This window comes from Pongo abelii, chromosome 16 (assembly GCF_028885655.2).
Source record: "Pongo abelii isolate AG06213 chromosome 16, NHGRI_mPonAbe1-v2.0_pri, whole genome shotgun sequence".
In the NCBI taxonomy this organism is placed as follows: domain Eukaryota; kingdom Metazoa; phylum Chordata; class Mammalia; order Primates; family Hominidae; genus Pongo; species Pongo abelii.
In genome coordinates this window covers 19,161,885-19,182,212 of record NC_072001.2, presented here as the reverse complement: position 1 = coordinate 19,182,212, position 20,328 = coordinate 19,161,885, and the positions used below count along the sequence as shown (strand labels likewise).

The 20,328-nt window shown below is 47.2% G+C and overlaps 1 protein-coding gene and 1 long non-coding RNA gene across 2 annotated transcripts; both read left to right on the top strand.

Annotated features, from left to right (window-relative positions):
- Positions 1–769: 769 nt before the first annotated feature.
- On the top strand, positions 770–4,656 carry LOC129050397 (uncharacterized). The gene is made up of 3 exons (XR_008513985.2): positions 770–1,148; positions 3,597–3,742; positions 4,617–4,656. It is a non-coding gene; the product is annotated as an uncharacterized LOC129050397 (long non-coding RNA).
- A 3,753-nt stretch (positions 4,657–8,409) lies between these two features.
- On the top strand, positions 8,410–17,010 carry LOC129050306 (golgin subfamily A member 6-like protein 26). The gene is made up of 9 exons (XM_063716522.1): positions 8,410–8,980; positions 10,608–10,736; positions 11,828–11,878; positions 11,967–12,060; positions 12,156–12,262; positions 13,627–13,685; positions 14,016–14,157; positions 14,847–16,217; positions 16,875–17,010. The coding sequence occupies exons 1-9, from the start codon at positions 8,459–8,461 to the stop codon at positions 16,935–16,937; spliced, it is 2,538 nt and encodes an 845-aa protein (XP_063572592.1). The 5' UTR covers positions 8,410–8,458; the 3' UTR covers positions 16,938–17,010.
- Positions 17,011–20,328: the final 3,318 nt, after the last annotated feature.

Genomic DNA, 20,328 nt, shown 5'->3' with positions numbered 1-20,328 from the left:
TGGAAGAAAGTGAAGACAGTAAACAAGGTAAAGAAAGCTTGAAAAGAGTGACCTTTGCTTCACCGGATGATGAGGCAACTGAAGATGCAGGTGTTTTAAATGTAAAGAAAAATTCTGATGAAGATAAATCCTCTTTTCAAAAAAGACAGGAAAAGGTAGGAATTTGAGGAATTTTTAATATGCTTGACATGATTGTGGAACTCACAGACTACTAACAAATCTTCTCTATTTTTCTTTTTTTTTTTTTTTTGAGATGGAGTCTTGCTCTATCACCCAGGCTGGAGTGCAATGGCACGATCTTGGCTCACTGCAGCCTCCGCCTCCTGATTTCAAGTGATTCTCCTTCAGCCTCTTGAGTAGCTGAGATTAGAGGTGCATGCCACCATGCCTGGCTAATTTTTGTATTTTTAGAAGACAAGGGGTTTCACCGTGTTGGCCAGGCTGGTCTCGAACTCCTGACCTCAGGTGATCCTCCTGCCTTGGCCTCCCAAAGTGCTGAGGATACAGGTGTGAGCCACTGTGCCCCAGCCTTCCCTATTTTTCTTGTGGGAACTAGTAACCATCCTTTGAAAATAAATATGTTGGCCAGGTGTGGTGGCTTACACCTGTAATCCTAGCATTTTGGTAGTCTGAAGCAGGAGGATCGCTTGAGCTCAGGAGTTCAAGACCAGCCTGGGCAACATAGTGAGACCTTGTCTCTACAAAAAATACAAAAATTAGTGGGACACAGTGGTGTATGCCTGTAGTCCAGCTACTCAGGTAGCTGAGGCAGGAGGATCACTTCAGCCCAGGAGTTCAGTGCTGCAGTGAGCTATGATCACATCACTCTCTCCAGCCTGGGTGGTGGAGCAAGATCCTGTCTTCAAACAAACAAAGAAACAGAAAACTGAAAATCTTGCTGCTACTCTCTAATGCAAAAGCACAGTATATAGAGTTGCCATATGGAAAGCATGTGATTTGCAAAAATCAGTGCCCGCATTACCCAGCCCATAGCTTTCAACTTGGGGCCTGTGTGTAAAATGATTGTTTCTTTTCTGTCTCCCTTATGTCTTTATATGCATAGCATATCTCTCCTGACAAAGCTGTCCTGAGAACCTCTTCTTGTAACTGTTTTGACTGCTCCGGAGGATGCCGCCTACGTCTTTAAGGTGCTCCACAGATTTTGATGAGTTCCAAATAGTCATAATTTTAATTAATACCATGAAAAATATATCTTGCAAAGTATGTCATGATTTCAGACAAGTGAAATTTCATTTAATTTTAGTAGATGTAGTCCGGCTCCAATAATTGGGCTATATTATTTATCCAATCTTAAAATTTTATTATAATAAAAATGAGAATCACGCCAGGCACAGTAGCTCACACTTGTAATTCCAGCACTTTGGGAGGCTGAGGAGGGAGGATTGCTTGAGCCCAGGAGTTCGAGACCAGCCTGGACAACATGGTGAAACCCCATCTCCACTAAAAATGTAAAAAATTAGCTGGGTGTGGTAGCGTGAGCCTATAGTCTCTGCCACTCGAGAGGCTGATAGGGGATGATCACTTGAGTCCAGGAGTTCAAGGCTGCACTGAGCTATGATTGGACTATGGCACTCCAGCCTGGGCAACAGAGCTGGAGAATAAGCAAATAAACGATACCAAGAATATCAAAAGAATTATTTTTAAAATCTGTGAATCTAAGTTAAATTCATCATTGTCAGATTGTCCCTGGAAGATAAATTCTAAAGGAGAAAAAGAAACATAAAGTATCAGTGAGATAGTGTCCTCCCATCCTGCTTCTCCCACCCTCCCCCACAAAAAAGAAAGAAAGGTTTGGTTTCGCTATGAAATTATATCAGAGCTTCAAGTGAAGTTTTCAGTAAATCACAAGTAATTTATTGCAATTTCCACATATAAAGAATAAAGTAGAACTTTCAAACTTTTTTCTTTTGAAACCGTTAGAGCATGAAAACCCAAACCTGACAAAGGTACCTGACAAACAGAGCATTAAAACACACACACTCTCTCATTCATGACTAGTGATGCAAACGTAGCACAGTGGGAAAATTATGCCACACAACCACATGAGCCTTATTCTCTTGAATCACTATTAGAAGATCTGGTATGATTCCTGCTGGCAAGATGTTAAGGAGAGAATACACGGTTCCATCCATATGTGTTAGAAAGACCTTTGATAAAATTCAATATTTATTTCTAATTTTTTTTACTCCTAGTGGATTATAAATACATCTATCCAAAAGCTGCCATCATGCATGATGGGTGAAATTCTAAAAACATCCCTTTAAGATCAGGAATAAGACAAAATGTCCAGTATTACTGTTACCGCTGTTAATTAACATTAACAGTTAATAACCAAATAAGCCAGTGCAGCTACAAAAGATAAAGATAAGAGATTAGGAAAACTGCTGGGAGCAGTGGTTCTCACCTGTAATCCCAGCACTTTGGGAGCTCAGGAGCTCCCAGCACTTGAGCTCAGGAGTTTGAGACCAGCCTGGGCAACATAGTGAGACCTCATCTCTGTAAAAAAAATACAAAATTATCTAGGTGTGTTACATGTGCCTGTGGTCCCAGCTACTTGGGAGTCTGAGGTGAGAGACTGCTTGAGCCTGGGAGGCAGATGTTGCAATGAGCTGAGATTGTGCAGCTGTACTCCAACCTGGGCAACAGAGTGAGACTCTGTCTCAAAAAAAAAAAAAAATGATTAAGGATACTAAAATGAAAACATTAGTGTTTGGAGAGAAAACTGAATGGATAAACTGAATTGACATTAGGAAAATAAGAGCATTCTGTAAGATAGCTGAAAAAGCTGGTATTTATACACTGAAGTCATAATTGTTGTCTTTTAGAAGTTAGAGATAATAAGAATTTGAGTTTAGAGTCAAAAGGGTCAACCTCCATCAAATACTAATATTCTAATCAAAGAATTACTTAGGCAGACGTGATGGCTCATGCCTGTAATCCCAGCCCTTTGGGAGGCTGAGGCAGGCAGATCACAAGGTCAGGAGATCGAGACCATCCTGGCTAACACGGTGAAACCCCATCTCTACTAAAAATACTAAAAATTAGCCAGGCGTGGTGGCGGGTGCCTGTAGTCCCAGCTACTCAGGAGGCTGAGGCAGGAGAATGGCATGAACCCAGGAGATGGAGCTTGCAGTGAGCCGAGATCACGCCACTGCACTCCAGCCTGGGCGACAGAGTGAGAGACTGTACCTCAAAAACTAAAACAAAAACAAAAACAACAATTACTTAACTTTAGGATGCTCTAATAATCAGAATTGATAGTGGCTTGTGAAGAGATAAATCACTTGAATAGAAGAGAACCCAGAAATAAACCCAAATGCTTCTGGGGGAGTGTAGTATATTATAAACATGACATTTTAAACCAATGAGGAAAAGAAATCATTTGCAGCTCACCCCACCATAGGCAGCAGGAATAGGAAGTCATTGGCAGAATAAAAAGACAGTAAGAACAGAACAGAATTGTAGAACAGTACGTTTCTTGCTTCCCCATTTTTCAAAGTATTTTTTGCTTTTTCACAAATGTAAGTGTAATTTTGTTTTCTAAATGAATACTAATTCTTTTTTCTCTTTCTTAGATGAATGACAAAAATTACATCTTTAGAAAAAGAGTTGTTAGAAAAAAGCCTTGGCTGCGTGTGGGGGAAGTGACAACACAGAAGAGACCAGAGAAGAGCCTCCTGGAGGAGAGCTGCGCTTTGACCATGCTGTCCGGATGGGTGTGGTGCACTCTTCTGCAGAGTGTTCACTTCTCTGCTTTTTCTGTGGTCCCATTTCATAGAAAGATTTGGGGTGATGTTTCTTTCCCTCAACTTTTTATTTTAAAAACTTGCAAACACAGAAAAGTTGATAAAATCATGCAGTGAACATATGTATGCTATTCAACTGGATTCACTAGTTAACGTTTTGTCATATTTGTTTTCTCTCTTCCATGTATGGAAGATTGTATATGTGCCCTTCTTCCCCCTGAATGATTTCAAAGTAAGTTGGCAGTATCAGAGCATTTCACTGTTAAGTACTTTTGCAGATATCGTCTAAGAACCAGGACATTCTCCTATATAATCACAATGCCATTAATCCACCCAAAAATTTTAACTTCAATACACTAATGATATCTAATGTATGGATTATAATCAGCTTTCTGGCAGTAATCTGTTTAGAAGGCTTGCATCCTGTCACTGTCCACCGATTAAATTTTGAACTCTAACTTGAAACCCTGGTCATCTCATTGCCTTCTTTCTTATACCCATTAAATCCAAAGGAGCTCTCATTTTATTTCTACAGAAAAGAGAATGGAAAAGAGGGGAAGAGTCCCTAGTACCTTGGATAAAGTATGAGCACTTACTACCATATGTATTCTAGTTCTGTAGTTTTCAAACTTCAGGGAGCATCTCAAGGCTTATTAAAGCACAGATAGCTGTCCTTCCCCACTGTCTGATTCAGGAGGTGTGGGGCTGGCCCAGGAATTTGCATGTCTAACAAGTTCCCACATGTTGCTGATGCTGAGGGTCTAAGGAATACAATGCGTGAACCCGTGGTTTAGTGGATATCCACCTAATGAATACATGTTATATTTCCTTTTGCACCTGTGATTACAGAGGAAACACCTTTCAACTGGAAGATATCATTAAACAGAGGATAAGAGATCAGGTCAGTAAGAATTAAATTTAACTTAATTGAAATGTCACTCAAAAGTTTAGAAATAATATGACAGGCCAGACACAGTGGCTCATGCCTGTAATCCCAGCAATTTGAGATGCCAAGACAGATGGATCACTTGAGGTCAGGAGTTCAAGACCAGCCTGTCCAAGATGGTAAAACTCCCTCTCTACTAAAAATACAAAAATTAGCTGGGCATGGTGGTGCATGCCTATAGTCCCAGGTACTCAGGAGGCTGAGGCAGGGGAATCGCTTGAACTCGGGACATGGAGGTTGCAGTGAGCTGAGATGCGCCACTGCACTCCAACCTGGGCAACAGAGTGAGACTCCATCTCAAAATAAATAAATAAGATAAAAATAAAAATAAAGGGAAGATGGGGCAGCTTTGTGTACTGCATGTCCCAAAAATGGGCTGATTTCTCTCAAGAGGCAGGGATTTAAGCTCTGTAGCCTACATGGGATACATACAGGAGAAAAAAGAAGAAAAAGAAAAGAAATGTAAATATAAATAAATGAAAATAACACTTCTCCATGATTATAAAGGAAATCACATTGTTTTTGTAATAATTTGGATGACAAAATATAAAGAAAAATCTTTAATTTTGCCACTCAAAACATTCCGGTTTGTTGCTTTTCACAATTTTTATGCTATAAACATTTTAAAAAGTAGAATCATAGTACATGGTCTTTTGTCACTTACTATATTTTAAGCACGTTTCTATGGGAGAAATATATCCTGGCATCATCACTTTTAATCGCTGGGTGTAAGGTAAGTGAATGATCGCCACCCCAGAGGTGAATTTCCTTCTCTATATATTTTAATGGACTCGAGTGAGGATTTTTACACTGAATTCATAGAAGTAGAATTTCTAGAGGAAAATAATATAAAACAGTTTTAGGATTTTTAAAAGAAATGTTGAAATCATCCTATAGGAAAATTGGTTGGGTTTAGACTCCCACCAGCAGGGACAGAGCTCCAGGTTCCCCCTTCCATTTGTCATCTTCACTGGTCTTTAAGCAGAAAATCTCATTGTTTTCATTACCTTTCTTTGATTTCTAGCACTTTTGAATCTTTTTCATTTGCTTACTGGCCATCTTTATTCTTGTGGGAGGTGCCGGTTTCTCCATTGTCCATTTTCTGCTGGAAATCATTCATTTTTTTTTCTGAGTAATTTTAAAGATTTCTTTATAGGCTAAGGATACAAACCTTTAATCTGTCATTGAGGTTACAAAGACCTTCTCCCAGTAAGTAATTTGTCATTTCACTTTATTTATTTATTTTTTGCTAGCAAAGCACCAAAGTCAAATTTCACTTAATTTTTATCCTGCTGAATGAACACATTTTAACTTAGTGATTTTAGTGGAAACAGGAGCAGGACAGAATGTAATAACTAGATCTTGCTCTGTCACCCTAACTGGAGTGCAGTAGCATGATCATAGCTACTGCAGCCTCAAACTTCTGGGCTCAAGTGATTTTCCCACCTCAGCCGCCCAAGTAGCTCTAGGACTACAGGTGTGTGCCACCAAGCCCAGCTAATTTTTAAATTTCCTTTGTAGAGATATGAATTCACTATGCTGCCCAGGCTGGTCTTGAACTCCTGACTTACCCCACCTTGGCTTGCCAATATGCTGGGAGTAGAGGCGTGAACTACTGCTCCCAGCCAAGAGCTTACTTGTGTTTGCTAGTGAGATTCTTGGTATCTTTTTATATTTGAGGCTTTCGTGCTAGTGCTGAAGTATTACACTCACCATCTGAGGTTTACAGGACTTTTGTTTTAATGTTGAATAGAAGGAACTGTTTAGTTTTGCACCTTTGCAAGTATACAAAATGTGCCTACCAGGACTTTGCTTTATATCCATTGAAAAGCAAGAAGTAACACAGTAAAGGTATGCCTGGCTACAGGCTGTGGAAGAATGGAGTATTCTGGTTTAATTCTATTAACTTGGAAGGATGAAGGTGAAAAAAATTCAAAACTTTAATTTCCTGTTGAATGCAATTTGAAAATATAGCCAGTGACTCCACTTTTCTTCTCTAGTAAGTTTGGACATTCAGATCTACGTTGTCTTTTATCATAGAATTCCTAGTGCGCCAGAGTCTTATATTGTGAAGATCCTTTTCTAAAACTTTAGATGTAAGAGGCTAGAAATGATATTGGATGAGATCAGGCTGGATGAGAACTGATACCTGTAAATATATTTTTTAGATGAAATCTCTGATTGCCACACGTTTTCTTATTGAACTCATAAAAATAAAACACACTGGCTGGAGGGTGGAAATAGGAAGGAGATTTATGTCTTTTAATTGCATGTCATTGTTTCATATCGAGACAGAACATATAGTATCCCTGGCTTTGGACCTATAGAAGGAAACACATTTTTCTACCTGCTGTATGGCAGAGGTTCCTGAACACCTGGACAGCTTATTGCAGCACGGATTGCTGGGCCCTACTCCAGAGTTTCTGATTCATCAGGTCTAGGGTGGGGCCTGAGAATTTACATTTATAAGAAGTTCCCAGGTGCTCCTGGTCCAGAGACTATATGTTTGAGAGCCACTCTTACATACTAACTGTAAATTGTAGAACTCTATAAAAAAGCTTAGTTTGGTCTGAGATAAGAAGCACACAGGTAATGGAGCAAATCATGAAAAAGTCAACCCTTGATCCCAGGTAACAAATAATACACAGTGACATAACACAATTCTTGGTTTTCATGATTGCAAGTCATAGCCAAGCATCTAGTGAGAAATTCAGTTTCATTTTCAGGGCTTAGAGGCCAGGTGATTCTAGAAAAATAGGATTTAGTGATTAACCTCATGAGAGTGGGAGTTATTTATGTCCTTTTTCTCTCCCCCATCACTTACCATTTAGCCTTACATTAGAAGGGTCCTGTATTTGCTTTAACCCTGTAAAGAACTTTGAGTGCTTATTAAACAGAAAGCTGTGTGTGTGTGTGTGTGTGTGTGTGTGTGTGTGTATGTATATATTTAGAGACAGAGTCTCATTCTGTAGCCCAGGCTGAAGTGCAGTGGCATGATTTTGGCTCACTGCAACCTCTGCCTCACAGGTTCAAGGGATTCTCCTGCCTCAGCCTCCCAAGTAGCTGGGATTACAGGCACCTGCCACCATGCCCAGCTACTTTTGTATTTTTAGTAGAGACAGGGTTTCATCAGGTTGGCCAGTCTGGTCTTGAACTCCTGAATTCGGGTGATCCACCCACCCCAGCCTCCCAAAGTGCTGGGATTACAGGCATGAGCCGTCACGCCTGGCTCAAAAGCTTTGTGTTTTTAAAGATATTAGACATGTTTCTTGTTTTTTTTTTTTTTTTAAACTTAACACTAATGTAGGAGAATAAGAGAAAGTTTTTCTGAAAAAGAGAAAACATTGTGATTACTTTATCTTATTGGAATGTTGGATACTAAAGTCTGCTTTATCAGTCATCAAGCACACTATAAAATTTCCATTTTAATAGGATTTGTACCTCAATTGAGGTAATAAAGTTTTAAAGTTTTTCAAGTGAAAGCCAGCCCCGCCCCTCTCCTGGAGTGGGCGGGGACAGCAGTTGCAAGGGCAGCTTTCCTTGTGACAACACAGGTCCTTCATGACACGCTGCTGTCTGGCCACGCCTCTTTTTCCTTTCATCTTTCTCATTGGCCAATGGGCTTCAAGCATTGAGGCCACGCCCCTATTCTGCATTCTAGTGCAGCCCTGGTTACGCCTCCTCTGGCTCAGTCACACAGCGACATAGAGGTGACTGGAGGTGTATAGTTGTCCTCACCTGGATCATGCTGATGTGGCCCCAACCCCACATCCCTGACAATCTCCACCTCCCTACCCATCCCCACCTCCCTACCCACCCCCACCTCCCTACCCACCCCCACCTCCCTACCCACCCCCACCTCCCTACACACCCCCACCTCACTACACACCCCCACCTCCCTACACACCCCCACCTCCCTACACACCCCCACCTCCCTACCCACCCCCACCTCCCTACACACCCCCACCTCCCTACACACCCCCACCTCCCTACACACCCCCACCTCCCTACACACCCCCACCTCCCTACACACCCCCACCTCCCTACACACCCCCACCTCCCTACACACCCCCACCTCCCTACCCACCCCCACCTCCCTACGCACCCCCACCTCCCTACGCACCCCCACCTCCCTACCCACCCCCACCTCCCTACCCATCCCCGCCCCCCTACCCAACCCCACCTCCCTACCCAACCCCACCTCCCTACCCAACCCACGATGTACAAAGAAACCCGACAGAACAAATTGGCCGAGGCCAAGGAAAAGGTAAACGCACCAGCACCCCAACCCAAGTTGAGGCCCCCTCTGACAGCTGAACTGCTGCCAGTCTGTGTCACTCCTGAGGCACACCGGGCTGGGCCCCCCCAGTACCTCTGGGATCCCCACACCAAAATCTTGTCAGTCAGCCCAACCCCCACATGAGTCCTGCCCCTGCCCTGCCCGGCACCCCAGGGTGACTTTGAGCAGGTGACTCCCGGGGCTTCCAACTCCATACTCTGCCCTTACCTCCTGCTACCCCAAACCCGACCTCCCTGGGCTCTTTGGGCTCACATCTCCAAGGACCTGGGTGCCCCAGAACCTGCCCTCACCAGTTGCCACAGGGTGACTTTGGGGATGTGACTCCTGGGGCTCCTTGCTCCTTACTTGACCCTCACCTCCTGCTGCCCCAAGCCTGACCTCCCAGGGCTCTTTGGGGTCACGTCTCCAAGGACATGGGTCCCAATTTTGTGACCCCCTCCCCAGTCTCAAAGCGGCAACTTGGGCATTGCACTCATGTGTCCCCCCTACCCCCGCCACTCCACCGAGGAGTGGAATGTAGTGATGTCACAGTCCCTCTACAAACTGTCATTACTACCACGAGACCGGCCTTTGGTCTTAGTACCCAGTCCCCTAAGTGTTCTTGCCCACTTCTGTTTCCTCTGGTTGCAGCACAGGTTTCCAGCTGGAAGGGGAATGGGGACCGTGGGACCTAGAAGAGAGAGGTTTCAGGCTGCCTGACTTCCTTACCACAGACGTTGACAGTGTGAAAAGCCTACACCTCCCCCATGAGCTCCACATGTTGACAGTGTCTCTGGGTGGCAATGGGAGAACGGGTTGGGTTTGGTTTTCTCCCAGGCTTCTACTCTCCGGAGAGACTTTAACATTTTTTCTGAGTTCTGCACCTCAGATTTGAATTCTCCATTGTTCTGGGACCAGAGTGCCCCTCAGTCACTGGTTTCTGGAGTGAGATCTGCTTATCTTCTGTGGAACAGATCTTGGGAAACTGGACTTGACAGCTTGAGTCTTCCTCATCTCATCTCAACCTGGGGTACTTTGAGTACCACAGGATAAATATGGGGCATCTTTCTGAAGCATCAGTTTCCCTTGATTCTATTGAGAGATGAAACATTAATGTACTTAGGGATGAAAGTTACATAGATTTATAAGAGTATACAAGACTTCTCTCTGAAATGAGGCTTGGGTTGTCCTCTTTCTGCTAAATTCCCAGATTTAACAGAAAGGCTGCCTTCTGCCATGAGGATACATTGATGTAAAGGTTTGAGAGGTACTGGTGTACTTCTTAACACTAACAGACGTGTGAGGGTGTACAGTTCCTGCCTACTTAATATTTGCTTTTCTACCTCTGTCTCTGGTTTTGGTCCCTGGCAGCTGCTGATTTGTGGCAAAATCCCAGAGCTCAGAGTCAGAAAACTGAGTTTAAGTTCCATTACTGCCTTTTTTTTCAGCCATGGTATCAATCTCTCTCAGTCACTAAGTGATTGTGACAACATTTCCTACAGTTGGTGGCATTAAATCAGATGGTCTATAAGAGTATTTAGTATAAACTGTAAAGCAGGATGTGACTGTAGGAGCTTGTAGTTCTCATGAGTATCACTGCTCTTCCTTTCCACAGTTGAGAGACCATCATGCCCAGACCAACCCTAGTGTTGGTGCAGGAGCAAGCGACGCCAAAAAGAAGAAAATAAATAATGGCACTAACCCTGAGACAACCACTTCTGATGGTTACCACTCACCTGAGGATGTGAGTCTTGGCTGGCCAGGCTCCTGGGGACAGAGGGCCCAAGGGGTGGTAGAGGGTAATTGTTAAGATTGTGGAAGAACTGCCAGGTACTGGTTAAGAATTCTGGATTTGAATCCTACCTCTCCATCTGCTAGGGATATGATTTAGGACAAATTGCTTGAGCTCTTTGGGCCTCTCTTTTCACATCTGTAAAACAGGAGTGGTATTGTTTTACTTGTATTTGTGAAGTTTAAATGAGATTTGTCATTGTGTTTTTATGTTAATCCCTAGTCCAGGGCCTGCTGTAAACTCTCCTTCTTGGGCATGCATTTCCTGAGGTAGAGTTAGAGAGTATCAGAGGTTTCTGTTAGCTCTGAGAGCCCGACAGTTAAAGGCCCACTAGAATGGAAACCTCAGGGCCAAGGACTCCTGTCTGCCTTTTCTGACCTCTATCCCCACTGTGAGGAACGGTCCCTGGCCCGTATGTGCTCAACGTTTGCTGAATGAATGCACCTTTCTAAATCACAAGCTGGCAGAAGGGTGGGCTTTTCTCACACTCCATCTCTGAAGGTTTCTGTTACTGTCTTTTCAAGAGAATCTAGTTTCAGACTTTGAGTTCCATGGCTGTGGGCAAAAACCAACAAAGACCCAAATCCTTCTTCTTTGGGAGTTGAGGAGAGTTTACCAGTTTGTGTTCCCATTGGGTCTGAGAACTGTGCCTTTTAAATCCATTCCTGACCCCTGCCTACCGCTTCCTGGCCTGGGGAATAGAGTCAAGGGGGCCACCCTCAGTCACCTTCCTTTGACTCTCCCCACAGAAACAACAGAACCGAGCTCAGCTGGAAGAAGTAACGCGATTTCTTTGTTTGCTCACGACATGACCGCTGGGTTTGGGGGCACTCAGATGTAGAGGCCCCAGTCTCATCTCCCCCACTCCTAGCCTGGGGAAGAAGGCTCACCCCCCTTATTCCACCCCATCCCCACAGGGTCCCTGATAAACTGGTCCCATGGGTGGGCCTGTCCTGGGGCAGTGGTGCCATTCTGGGGGCATGTCTCTTGCTGTGCCATCTCTGCCTCCTCCTAGCAAGAGCTCTGTCTTCCTCTTTCTATAGGAAAAGAAGGCAAACCACCAACATCAGGAAGCTCTAAGGAGGGAGCTAGAGGTGAGTGGAGGGTGTGAAGTTCCCTCCTGTCCTCTGGGGAATGTTTCTTTGCTTCTCTTTCAGCATTTGCTTGTCTTTTCTCCCAAAGGCCCAGGTTCATACCATACGAATCCTTACATGTCAGAAAACCGAGCTTCAGACGGCACTCTATTACAGCCAGCAAGCTGTCAAGCAGTTGGAAGGTGGGAATCTGGCACCCCGTCATCCTTGAACCTGGCACTTTGACAGGCCTTTAGGGGGAGTCCTTTGGGCCACATCTGAATGTCTCTCATTCCAGGAGAGGCCAGGGATCTGATCGGCCGCCTGCATGATTCATGGAAGTTTGCAGGAGAGTTAGAGCAGGCTCTCTCTGCCGTCACTACACAGAAGGAGAAGGCGGATAAGGTGAGTCCAACCACTGCCCCATACCCTGGGAGCCCAGCTTCGCAGATGGAGGAGTGAGCCTAAAGTTCCCTTCTGTAGGATGGAGTGTCCTGCCCAGAAGGCAGCATTGCCATTTCTTGCTGCTTTTGTGTGTGGTTGTTAGAGGCAGACTGGGGCTGAGTGGGCTGCTGCGGATGAGTTGGGGAGCACTGTGGGGAGCGAGCACTGGACGTAGAGCTCAGAGGCCAAGTGCCCGCCCTGCCCATCCTTGGCTGTGGCCTTGGCCAAGTCCTAAGTGGCGGTTAGGGTACTTGTACCATAAAGGTGCAGAAGAGTATCTTGAGTATGTTATTATTTGTGTGGACAGAGGGAGCAGGTATATATGTGTGTGTGTGTATGTATTATGGTAATATACATAAAACATGTTTGTAAGGATTCATTAAAAAAACTCAGGATAAAGGCACAGTGTGGGGGGGAGATATTTCCCTTCTGGACTTTCTGAGTTTTGGACTATGCGAACATATCATCCTTTCAAAAATTCAACAAAGGATTAATTTCCTCCTTCTTAACTGTGCCCCTACCTCCAGCGAAAGAATGGGCTTAGAGATTCAGATATACCTGGGTGTTGAAATCCCAGCTGTAGGTGATCTTAGGCAGCACTTAACCTTTAATACCACATGTTTTTCATCTACACAATAGAGATAATAATGGTAACCATCTCCTATGGAGGTTATGAGGATTAAATAGGATTATTAGCATAGTGCCTGGTGAAGCACTCAATAAAGGTTCCAACAGTGGTAGTAATAAGAATAATAACAATAGCCCTGATCTCTCTGGGCCCCTGTTAGCCAGCCCTAAATTCAGTCTCTTTCCCTGTCCCTTCCACCTTCACTGAGTTCTTTGAAAAACAAATGAGGGCCGGGTGCTCTCACTCATGCCTGTAATGCCAGCACTTTGGGAGGCCGAGGTGGGTGGGTCACCTGAGGTCAGGAGTTCAAGACTAGACTGACCAACATGAAGAAACTCCATCTCTACTAAAAATACAAAATTAGCCGGGTGTGGTGGCACACGCCTGTAATCCCAGCTACTCGAGAAGCTGAGGCAGGAGAATCACTTGGACCCAGGAGGGGGAGGTTGTGGTGAGCCGAGATTACGCCATTGCACTCCAGTCAGGGTAGCAAGAATGAAACTCTGCCAAAACAAACAAACAAACAAACAAACAAAAAACAAATGAGACCATGGGCTTGGAAATGCCTTGAGAACATGTCAGGTGTGATTGAGAGTGAGGGAGTGTTACTGTGGAGTAGTCACAGTAGCTGTTGTTCCTGGTCATCCAGCTACTCCTCTGCCTGCTCTGTCTTGACTTAACCTTTCTCTATTTGCAGTACATCGAGGAGTTAACAAAGGAGAGGGACACCCTGAGTCTGGAGCTGTACAGGAACACGTAGGATGGGGGAAGGTGGAATGGGAGGTCTGGGGGCCCTTAGCGTGGGTGGTGTGCTGGGAGGTGGGGGGTACAGGTGAGCATGGGGAGAGGCTCCTACAGGTTTTCATGTGTGCACAGGGAAGCTCTAGTTCAGGCTGTGCCACTGACTCATGGGGTAGCCTCAGGCAACTCATGTCTTCTCTCTGGCCTGCCACGTGGGACTTTTAATTCCTGGGGTCCCTACCAATGCCACGGTTCTGTGGTTGTGGGTTGAAAGTAGAGGGTTGATCACCAAAGCGGTCCTTTCTGTTCTTCATTCATTCCTTTCTCTACTGCCTCTGGCCATAGCATAACCGATGAGGAGCTGAAGGAGAAAAATGCCGAACTACAAGAAAAACTTCGACTTGTAGAATCTGAAAAGTCTGAGATCCAGCTCAACGTAAAGGAGCTAAAAAGAAAGCTGGAGAGGGCCAAGCTCCTGCTGCCACAGGTGTGCGGCTGCAGCCCTGGGGGTTGTGGGAGCCCCACCCAGCTGGGACCGGGGGTGGGGGTGGGACCAGCCCCACCCAGCTGGTCTAGGGATCATGCAGGGTATGGGGAGGCTCCAGCCAAGAGCTGGAAAATTTGGGTCCCTGTTCTGGTCCCACCATAGAATCCTCTAGAGTGTGCTAAAAATGTACAAATTGGGGCCCTGCCTGGGGAATCAGAATCTCAGAGTTAGTGCTTAAAATATTTTTTTAAAGGATACTGGATGAAAACCATTATTTTATAGATTACATTTATTTATTTATTTATTTATTTATTTATTTATTTATTTATTTTGAGTTGGAGTCTCACTCTTTCGCCCAGGCCAGAGTGCAGTGGTGCAATCTTGGCTCACTGCAAGCTCCGTCCCCCGGGTTCATGCCATTCTCCTGCCTCAGCCTCCCAAGTAGCTGGGACTACAGGGGCCCGCCACCACACCCGGCTAATTTTTTGTATTTTTAGTAGAGACAGGGTTTCACCGTGTTAATCAGGATGGTCTCCATCTCCTGACCTCGTGATCCGCCCACCTCGGCCTCCCAAAGTGCTGGGATTACAGGCGTGAGCCCCCGTGCCTGTCCTATAGATTACATTTATATGGCTAGCTCATGAGTCTGTTTCCTTCTGAGGTTCAAACCAACACTTTCACTATTCCAGCAGCAGCTGCAGGCGGAGGCTGACCACCTGGGTAAGGAGCTGCAGAGTGTATCAGCAAAGCTCCAAGCCCAGGTGGAAGAGAACGAGTTGTGGAACCGCCTGAACCAGCAACAGGAGGAGAAGATGTGGAGCCAGGAGGAGAAGATACGGGAGAGGGAGGAGAAGATACGGGAGCAGGAGGAGAAGATACAAGAGCAGGAGGAGAAGATACGGGAGCAGGAGGAGAAGATGCGGAGGCAGGAGGAGATGATGCGAGAGAAGGAGGAGAAGATACGGGAGCTGGAGGAGAAGATACACGAGCAGGAAAAGATACGGGAGGAGGAGGAGAAGAGGCAGGAGCAGGAGAAGATACGTGAGCAGGAGAAGAGGCAGGAGCAGGAGGAGAAGATGTGGAGGCAGGAGGAGAAGATACACAAGCAGGAGGAGAAGATACGGGAGCAGGAGGAGAAGATGTGGAGGCAGGAGGAGAAGATGCACGAGCAGGAGAAGATACGGGAGGAGGAGAAGAGGCAGGAGCAGGAGGAGAAGATGTGGAGGCAGGAGGAGAAGATACGGGAGCAGGAGGAGATGTGGAGGCAGAAGGAGAAGATGCACCAGCAGGAGGAGAAGATACGGGAGCAGGAGGAGAAGATGTGGAGGCAGGAGGAGAAGATACGGGAGCAGGAGAAGAAGATGGGGAGGCAGGAGGAGAAGATATGGGAGCAGGAGGAGAAGATGTGGAGGCAGGAGGAGAAGATACGGGAGCAGGAGAAGAAGATGGGGAGGCAGGAGGAGAAGATATGGGAGCAGGAGGAGAAGATGGGGAGGCAGGAGGAGAAGATACAGGAGCAGGAGGAGAAGATGCACGAGCAGGAGGAGAAGATGTGGAGGCAGGAGGAGAAGATGCACGAGCAGGAGAAGATACGGGAGGAGGAGAAGAGGCAGGAGCAGGAGGAGAAGATATGGAGGCAGGAGGAGAAGATACGGGAGCAGGAGAAGATGTGGAGGCAGAAGGAGAAGATGCGCGAGCAGGAGGAAAAGATACGGGAGCAGGAGGAGAAGATGTGGAGGCAGGAGGAGAAGATAAAGGAGCAGGAAGAGAAGATGCACGAGCAGGAGGAAAAGATACGGGAGCAGGAGGAGAAGATGTGGAGGCAGGAGGAGAAGGTGCGGAAGCAGAAAGATATGATGCGGGAGCAGGAGGAGAAGATACGTGAGCAGGAGGAGATGATGCAGGAACAGGAAGAGAAGATGGGGGAGCAGGAGGAGAAGATGGGGGAGCAGGAAGAGAAGAAGCAGGAACAGGAGGAGAAGATGCGGAGGCAGGAGGAGAAGATGTGGGAGCAGGAAGTGAGGCTGCGGCACCAGGAGGAGAAGATGCAGGAACTGGAGGTGAGGCTGCAGGAGCTGGAGGAGAGGCTGGGGGAGTTGGGGTGGAAGGCCGAGCTCTGGGGGGAGCAGACGAAGGTGCGTGGAAACCCTGGAGATCATACAGAATGACCTCACCACATCTTAGCAGATGGTGGTTGGCTCCCTCTGCTTTTCCACCAGTCTGTGGCCTACAGTTTAAATGGTGGGAAGAAGGGTGTGAGATTTGAGGCTGGGGAGGGAGGCATGGGCCTCTAGGCAAGGGAGGCAGTCATTTAGGCCTGGAGGAAGGGGCCAGGGCAAGGGGCCTGGGCAGGTGACAGAGCCCCGCAGTGCCCTCGCCACCCTGTTTATGGGCCCAGAATCTGGAAGCCAGCCACTACCTACCCTGACGCCTATCCTGCAGGTGGAGCTGAAGAGCCAAGAGGCTCAGAGTCTGCAGCAGCAGCGAGACCATTACCTGGGTCACCTGCAGCAGTGTGTGGCCACCTATCAGCAGCTGGCCTCTGAGAAGGAGGCACTGCCCAGCTGCAGCAGCAGGAAGCTCAGGGCGAAGCGGTGGCCGAGGTGGCCCACCAAGAGTTGCAGGAGACCCGGTTGAGGGAGGTGATGAGGGCAGGGCCCCAAGCGGGATGACCTGGCAACCTCCGTGCCTTCTCACTCTCTTTCCCGGTCCCTTAGGAGCACCTGGAAGCTGCCATCTACCGAGCAGATGACAAGAACGCAAAAACAATAAACATGTAAAAGCCGGCAGCAAGGCCTGGAGAAGAGTAAGCCGCCACGTGACTGTTTAGAATAGAGTCTGAGCACAACCCTGAAAAAAACCATTTATTTATTTTAAACTGTGGCAAAATGCTGGCCAGGCGCGGTGGCTCACACCTGTAATCCCAGCAACTTGGGAGACCGAGGTGAATGGATGACCTGAGGTCAGGGGTTCAAGACCAGCCTGGCCAATACAAAAATTAGCCGGGCATGATGGCGCTTGCCTGTAATCCCAGCTACTTGGGAGGCTGAGGCAGGAGAATCCCTTGAACCTGCGAGGCAGAGGTTGCAGTGAGCTGAGATCGTGCCACTGCACTCAAGCCTGGGTGACAGAGCGAGACTCCGTCTCAAAAAAAAAAAAAGTTTCTTCCTTACATGTATGTTTCTATTGTGTTTTTTCTTGGTCTTTCTCGTTTAGTCTTGTGTTGTCTTATGGCATTCCTAATAAACTTTGTTCTGTCTCCAGAGAGTATTGACTTTGACTTTATGGCACACAACTTGAGTAAGGGCACATCGCCTTCATCTAGTTTGGGACTAAGCTGGTTCAAAGCAAGTTTTAGGTTTTATGATGGCTGGTCTATGTTTTATTCATTTGGACTCCCAGGGGTGGCCCTTCCAGGGTCCCCACCGAAGTCCCATCTCCTTCCTGGGACCCAAATTCTCATTAGATCATTTCAGCCCTGTGAGAGTGCCAAACATTCAGGTAGGCTCTCCAGCCCCTTAAGTACTACTTCATACTCAGTTTCTTAGCCTCTTAGCCCTCTACTGTTGACCAATCACCAAATGTGGGAAAAGCACCACAGACTGTCAGGGTCACCTCCTAGGCCTGGTCACTCAAGTTCTGGCTGAGGTTTTCAGTTACCTTCCAACAATTGTTTTTGATTGGGGGCAGGGCACACTTTTGTCCAGTTTTTCTAACTGCTCTTGTGGGGAGGCGAATCTGTCACAAGCTCCTCTGCCTTTAGTGAAAGTTGAAAACCTTCATCTGTCCTTTTTTTGTTGTTTTTGAGATGGAGTCTCGCTCTGTTGCCCAGGCGCTAGTGCGGTGGCACGATCTCTGCTCACTGTAACTTCTGCCTCCTGGGTTCAAGCCATTCTCCTGCCTCAGCTTCCCGAGTAGCTGGGATTACAGGCGTGTGCCACCATGCCTGGCTAATTTTTTTGTATACCTTTAATAGAGACAGGATTTCACCATGTTTTCCAGGCTGGTCTCGAGCTCCTGACTCAGGTGATCTACCTGCCTCAGCCTCCCAAAGTGCTGGGATTACAAGTGTGAGCCACTGCGTCCAGCCCATCTGTCTTTTAAAAAAATGTTTTTAATTGGAGGTATAATTTATATTCAGTGAAATGCACAGATCTGGTTTACATTTTGATGAGTTTTAACTCATTTAACATTACCCATGGAACCTACCTCCTTTGAAGATACAGAGTATTTCTATCATCCAGAAAGTGTTCCTGTGCTTTCATCCTGTCCGGCACTCCCCCAGCAGCTGATGAACATGCTGAGGACATTGGTACTGGATTCTGGCTGCCCCAAAAGAGCTGCTTTGATGAGGCTTACCCAGCACTAAATCCCTGCCTGCTCTCTCAAAATTTCCATCTTTAAGCTGGTTGTACCTATAACCCTCCCTCATCAACTCAATAGATAAACAAACCCTGAAAAATAAACTCCCCTTCCTGGCCCAGCAGCCCATAGCCTAATATTGACTGTATTCCCAGGCTTTCAGAAATGGAACTCGCCTGCCGGTTCACCCTCACTAGCTCGGCAGCTGCACAGGAGCAGCTGGGCTCACCCATTAAGCCAGAAGCCAATAGCTGGACAGTGACACTCAGACCCCAGCCTGGGCCAGCCTGGCTGAAAGCCCCCTTCTTTCCGTCCCACTCTGGAGAGAGGGGGCGGAGCATACACAACTCTACTGCCCTCCGCATCCTTCAGCTGTGCTTCCTCCTGGGAGAGGGAGCCGCTCATTAATTTGGCCAAAGCCTTCTTGAGGGCTGTAGGTTTCACAGGCTGGGTGTGTGGAGCCCACCGTGCTAGAGAGAGAGGCTGGTGTGTCAGAAGGCAGCCACCTGGCCAGAGGAGGGTCAACCCCCTTGTTGACCTCCTTCCCCCGGCTGGACACAGCGTACTGCACTCTCTACATGTGACTGTTCCCCTCAGAGCTGCTTCCAGGGGAGGGGTTCTAACCCTGTGGGTGGGGACATTGTGTCACTTTACAGTGGGCCATGGCTCCCTCTGACATCTCCAACTCAGAGGCAGTAGAGAGAAGATGAGAAATTCCCTGGCCCCTCCTCCCTCAGCACCCCCACCTCTGCACACATCCACATATGGAGACCCTGACAATGGGCCCTGGGAGTGCCACCATCTGCGCCTCCTTTCCATGCCTGCAGCAGCCATGTCCACTCTCCAGACCCTCACCCGCCTGGCTCAGTAGACACTGCACTGCCTGTGGTCCTGCGCCTACACCTGGGCCTCTGTACCCGTCAGTTCCCCCAGTCTGGTTCTTATTTTCCCCAACAAGTAGGGAGCCTGTAAGGTCACCTGTTGAGCAAGCTGGGGGAGAGAGTAGGGTGGGGCTGGGAGGATGAGGAGGAGAAGCTCATGGTCATGCTGGAGACTAAGCTGAGCAGAGTCTCTGCAGGCCCCTTGGCTGCCTAGCCAGTGGTGATCCCGCCCCCACCCTCATTTCTTCTTTGTTAACAAAACCATGACCTCATTAAATACTGGACACCTATAAACCTCATGGACCCTCCCCCAGCCTCCCCACCGTGTACTGGTCAGTCTAAGTCAACTCTAGTCATTTCATTCCTCTGGACATTGACTGCTTGGGGCTTGGGCATGAGCTGCCTCTTCACCTGAGCCTGAGCCACAGGTACCCTCTGCACCTACCACGCTGATGCACTGGGCCAGGGAGAGCTCCGTCTCGATGGAGATGAGCTGTGAGGAGCTGGTGGCTGGGTGGATCAGGTTGTGGTAACGGGTTTTGTTCAGAAGGTCGTCCATCAGTTTCTGCTCGGCATGGGCCACGCGGCAGTCCCCTGGGTAAACACACAGACATGCTGGGCCCTTGTGCAGCTGTCCCCCACTGCAGCTGACAGCTATGAAGCAGGAGCTGAGAGGGCCAGGGAGCACAGACACCCTGAGAGCTGGCTGAAGCAGTGAAGGCCCTGGTGGGCCTTTCTTTCCCTGGGGACTTCAAATGACATTAATGACAGAGCTCAGCTACCTCCTCCCCATGCCATACCTCTTCCTCCTCCCCCTCCCTCGATCAATGAACAGCATCCCACGCTCTACACATCTGATACAAAACTGGGTGTCTCTTCCTGACTCCTCCCTTGGTTCATCCAAGTAGCCCCCAAGTCCCGTCTGTCC

Excerpts from the sequence above, each read along its gene's own strand:
- LOC129050306 (XM_063716522.1), top strand. The coding sequence starts at position 8,459 with ATGCTGATGTGGCCCCAACCCCACATCCCTGACAATCTCCACCTCCCT. Across the intron at positions 10,737-11,827 it reads GTTACCACTCACCTGAGGAT|GAAAAGAAGGCAAACCACCA; the intron begins GTGAGTCTTGGC and ends CTCTTTCTATAG. Across the intron at positions 12,263-13,626 it reads AGAAGGAGAAGGCGGATAAG|TACATCGAGGAGTTAACAAA; the intron begins GTGAGTCCAACC and ends CTCTATTTGCAG.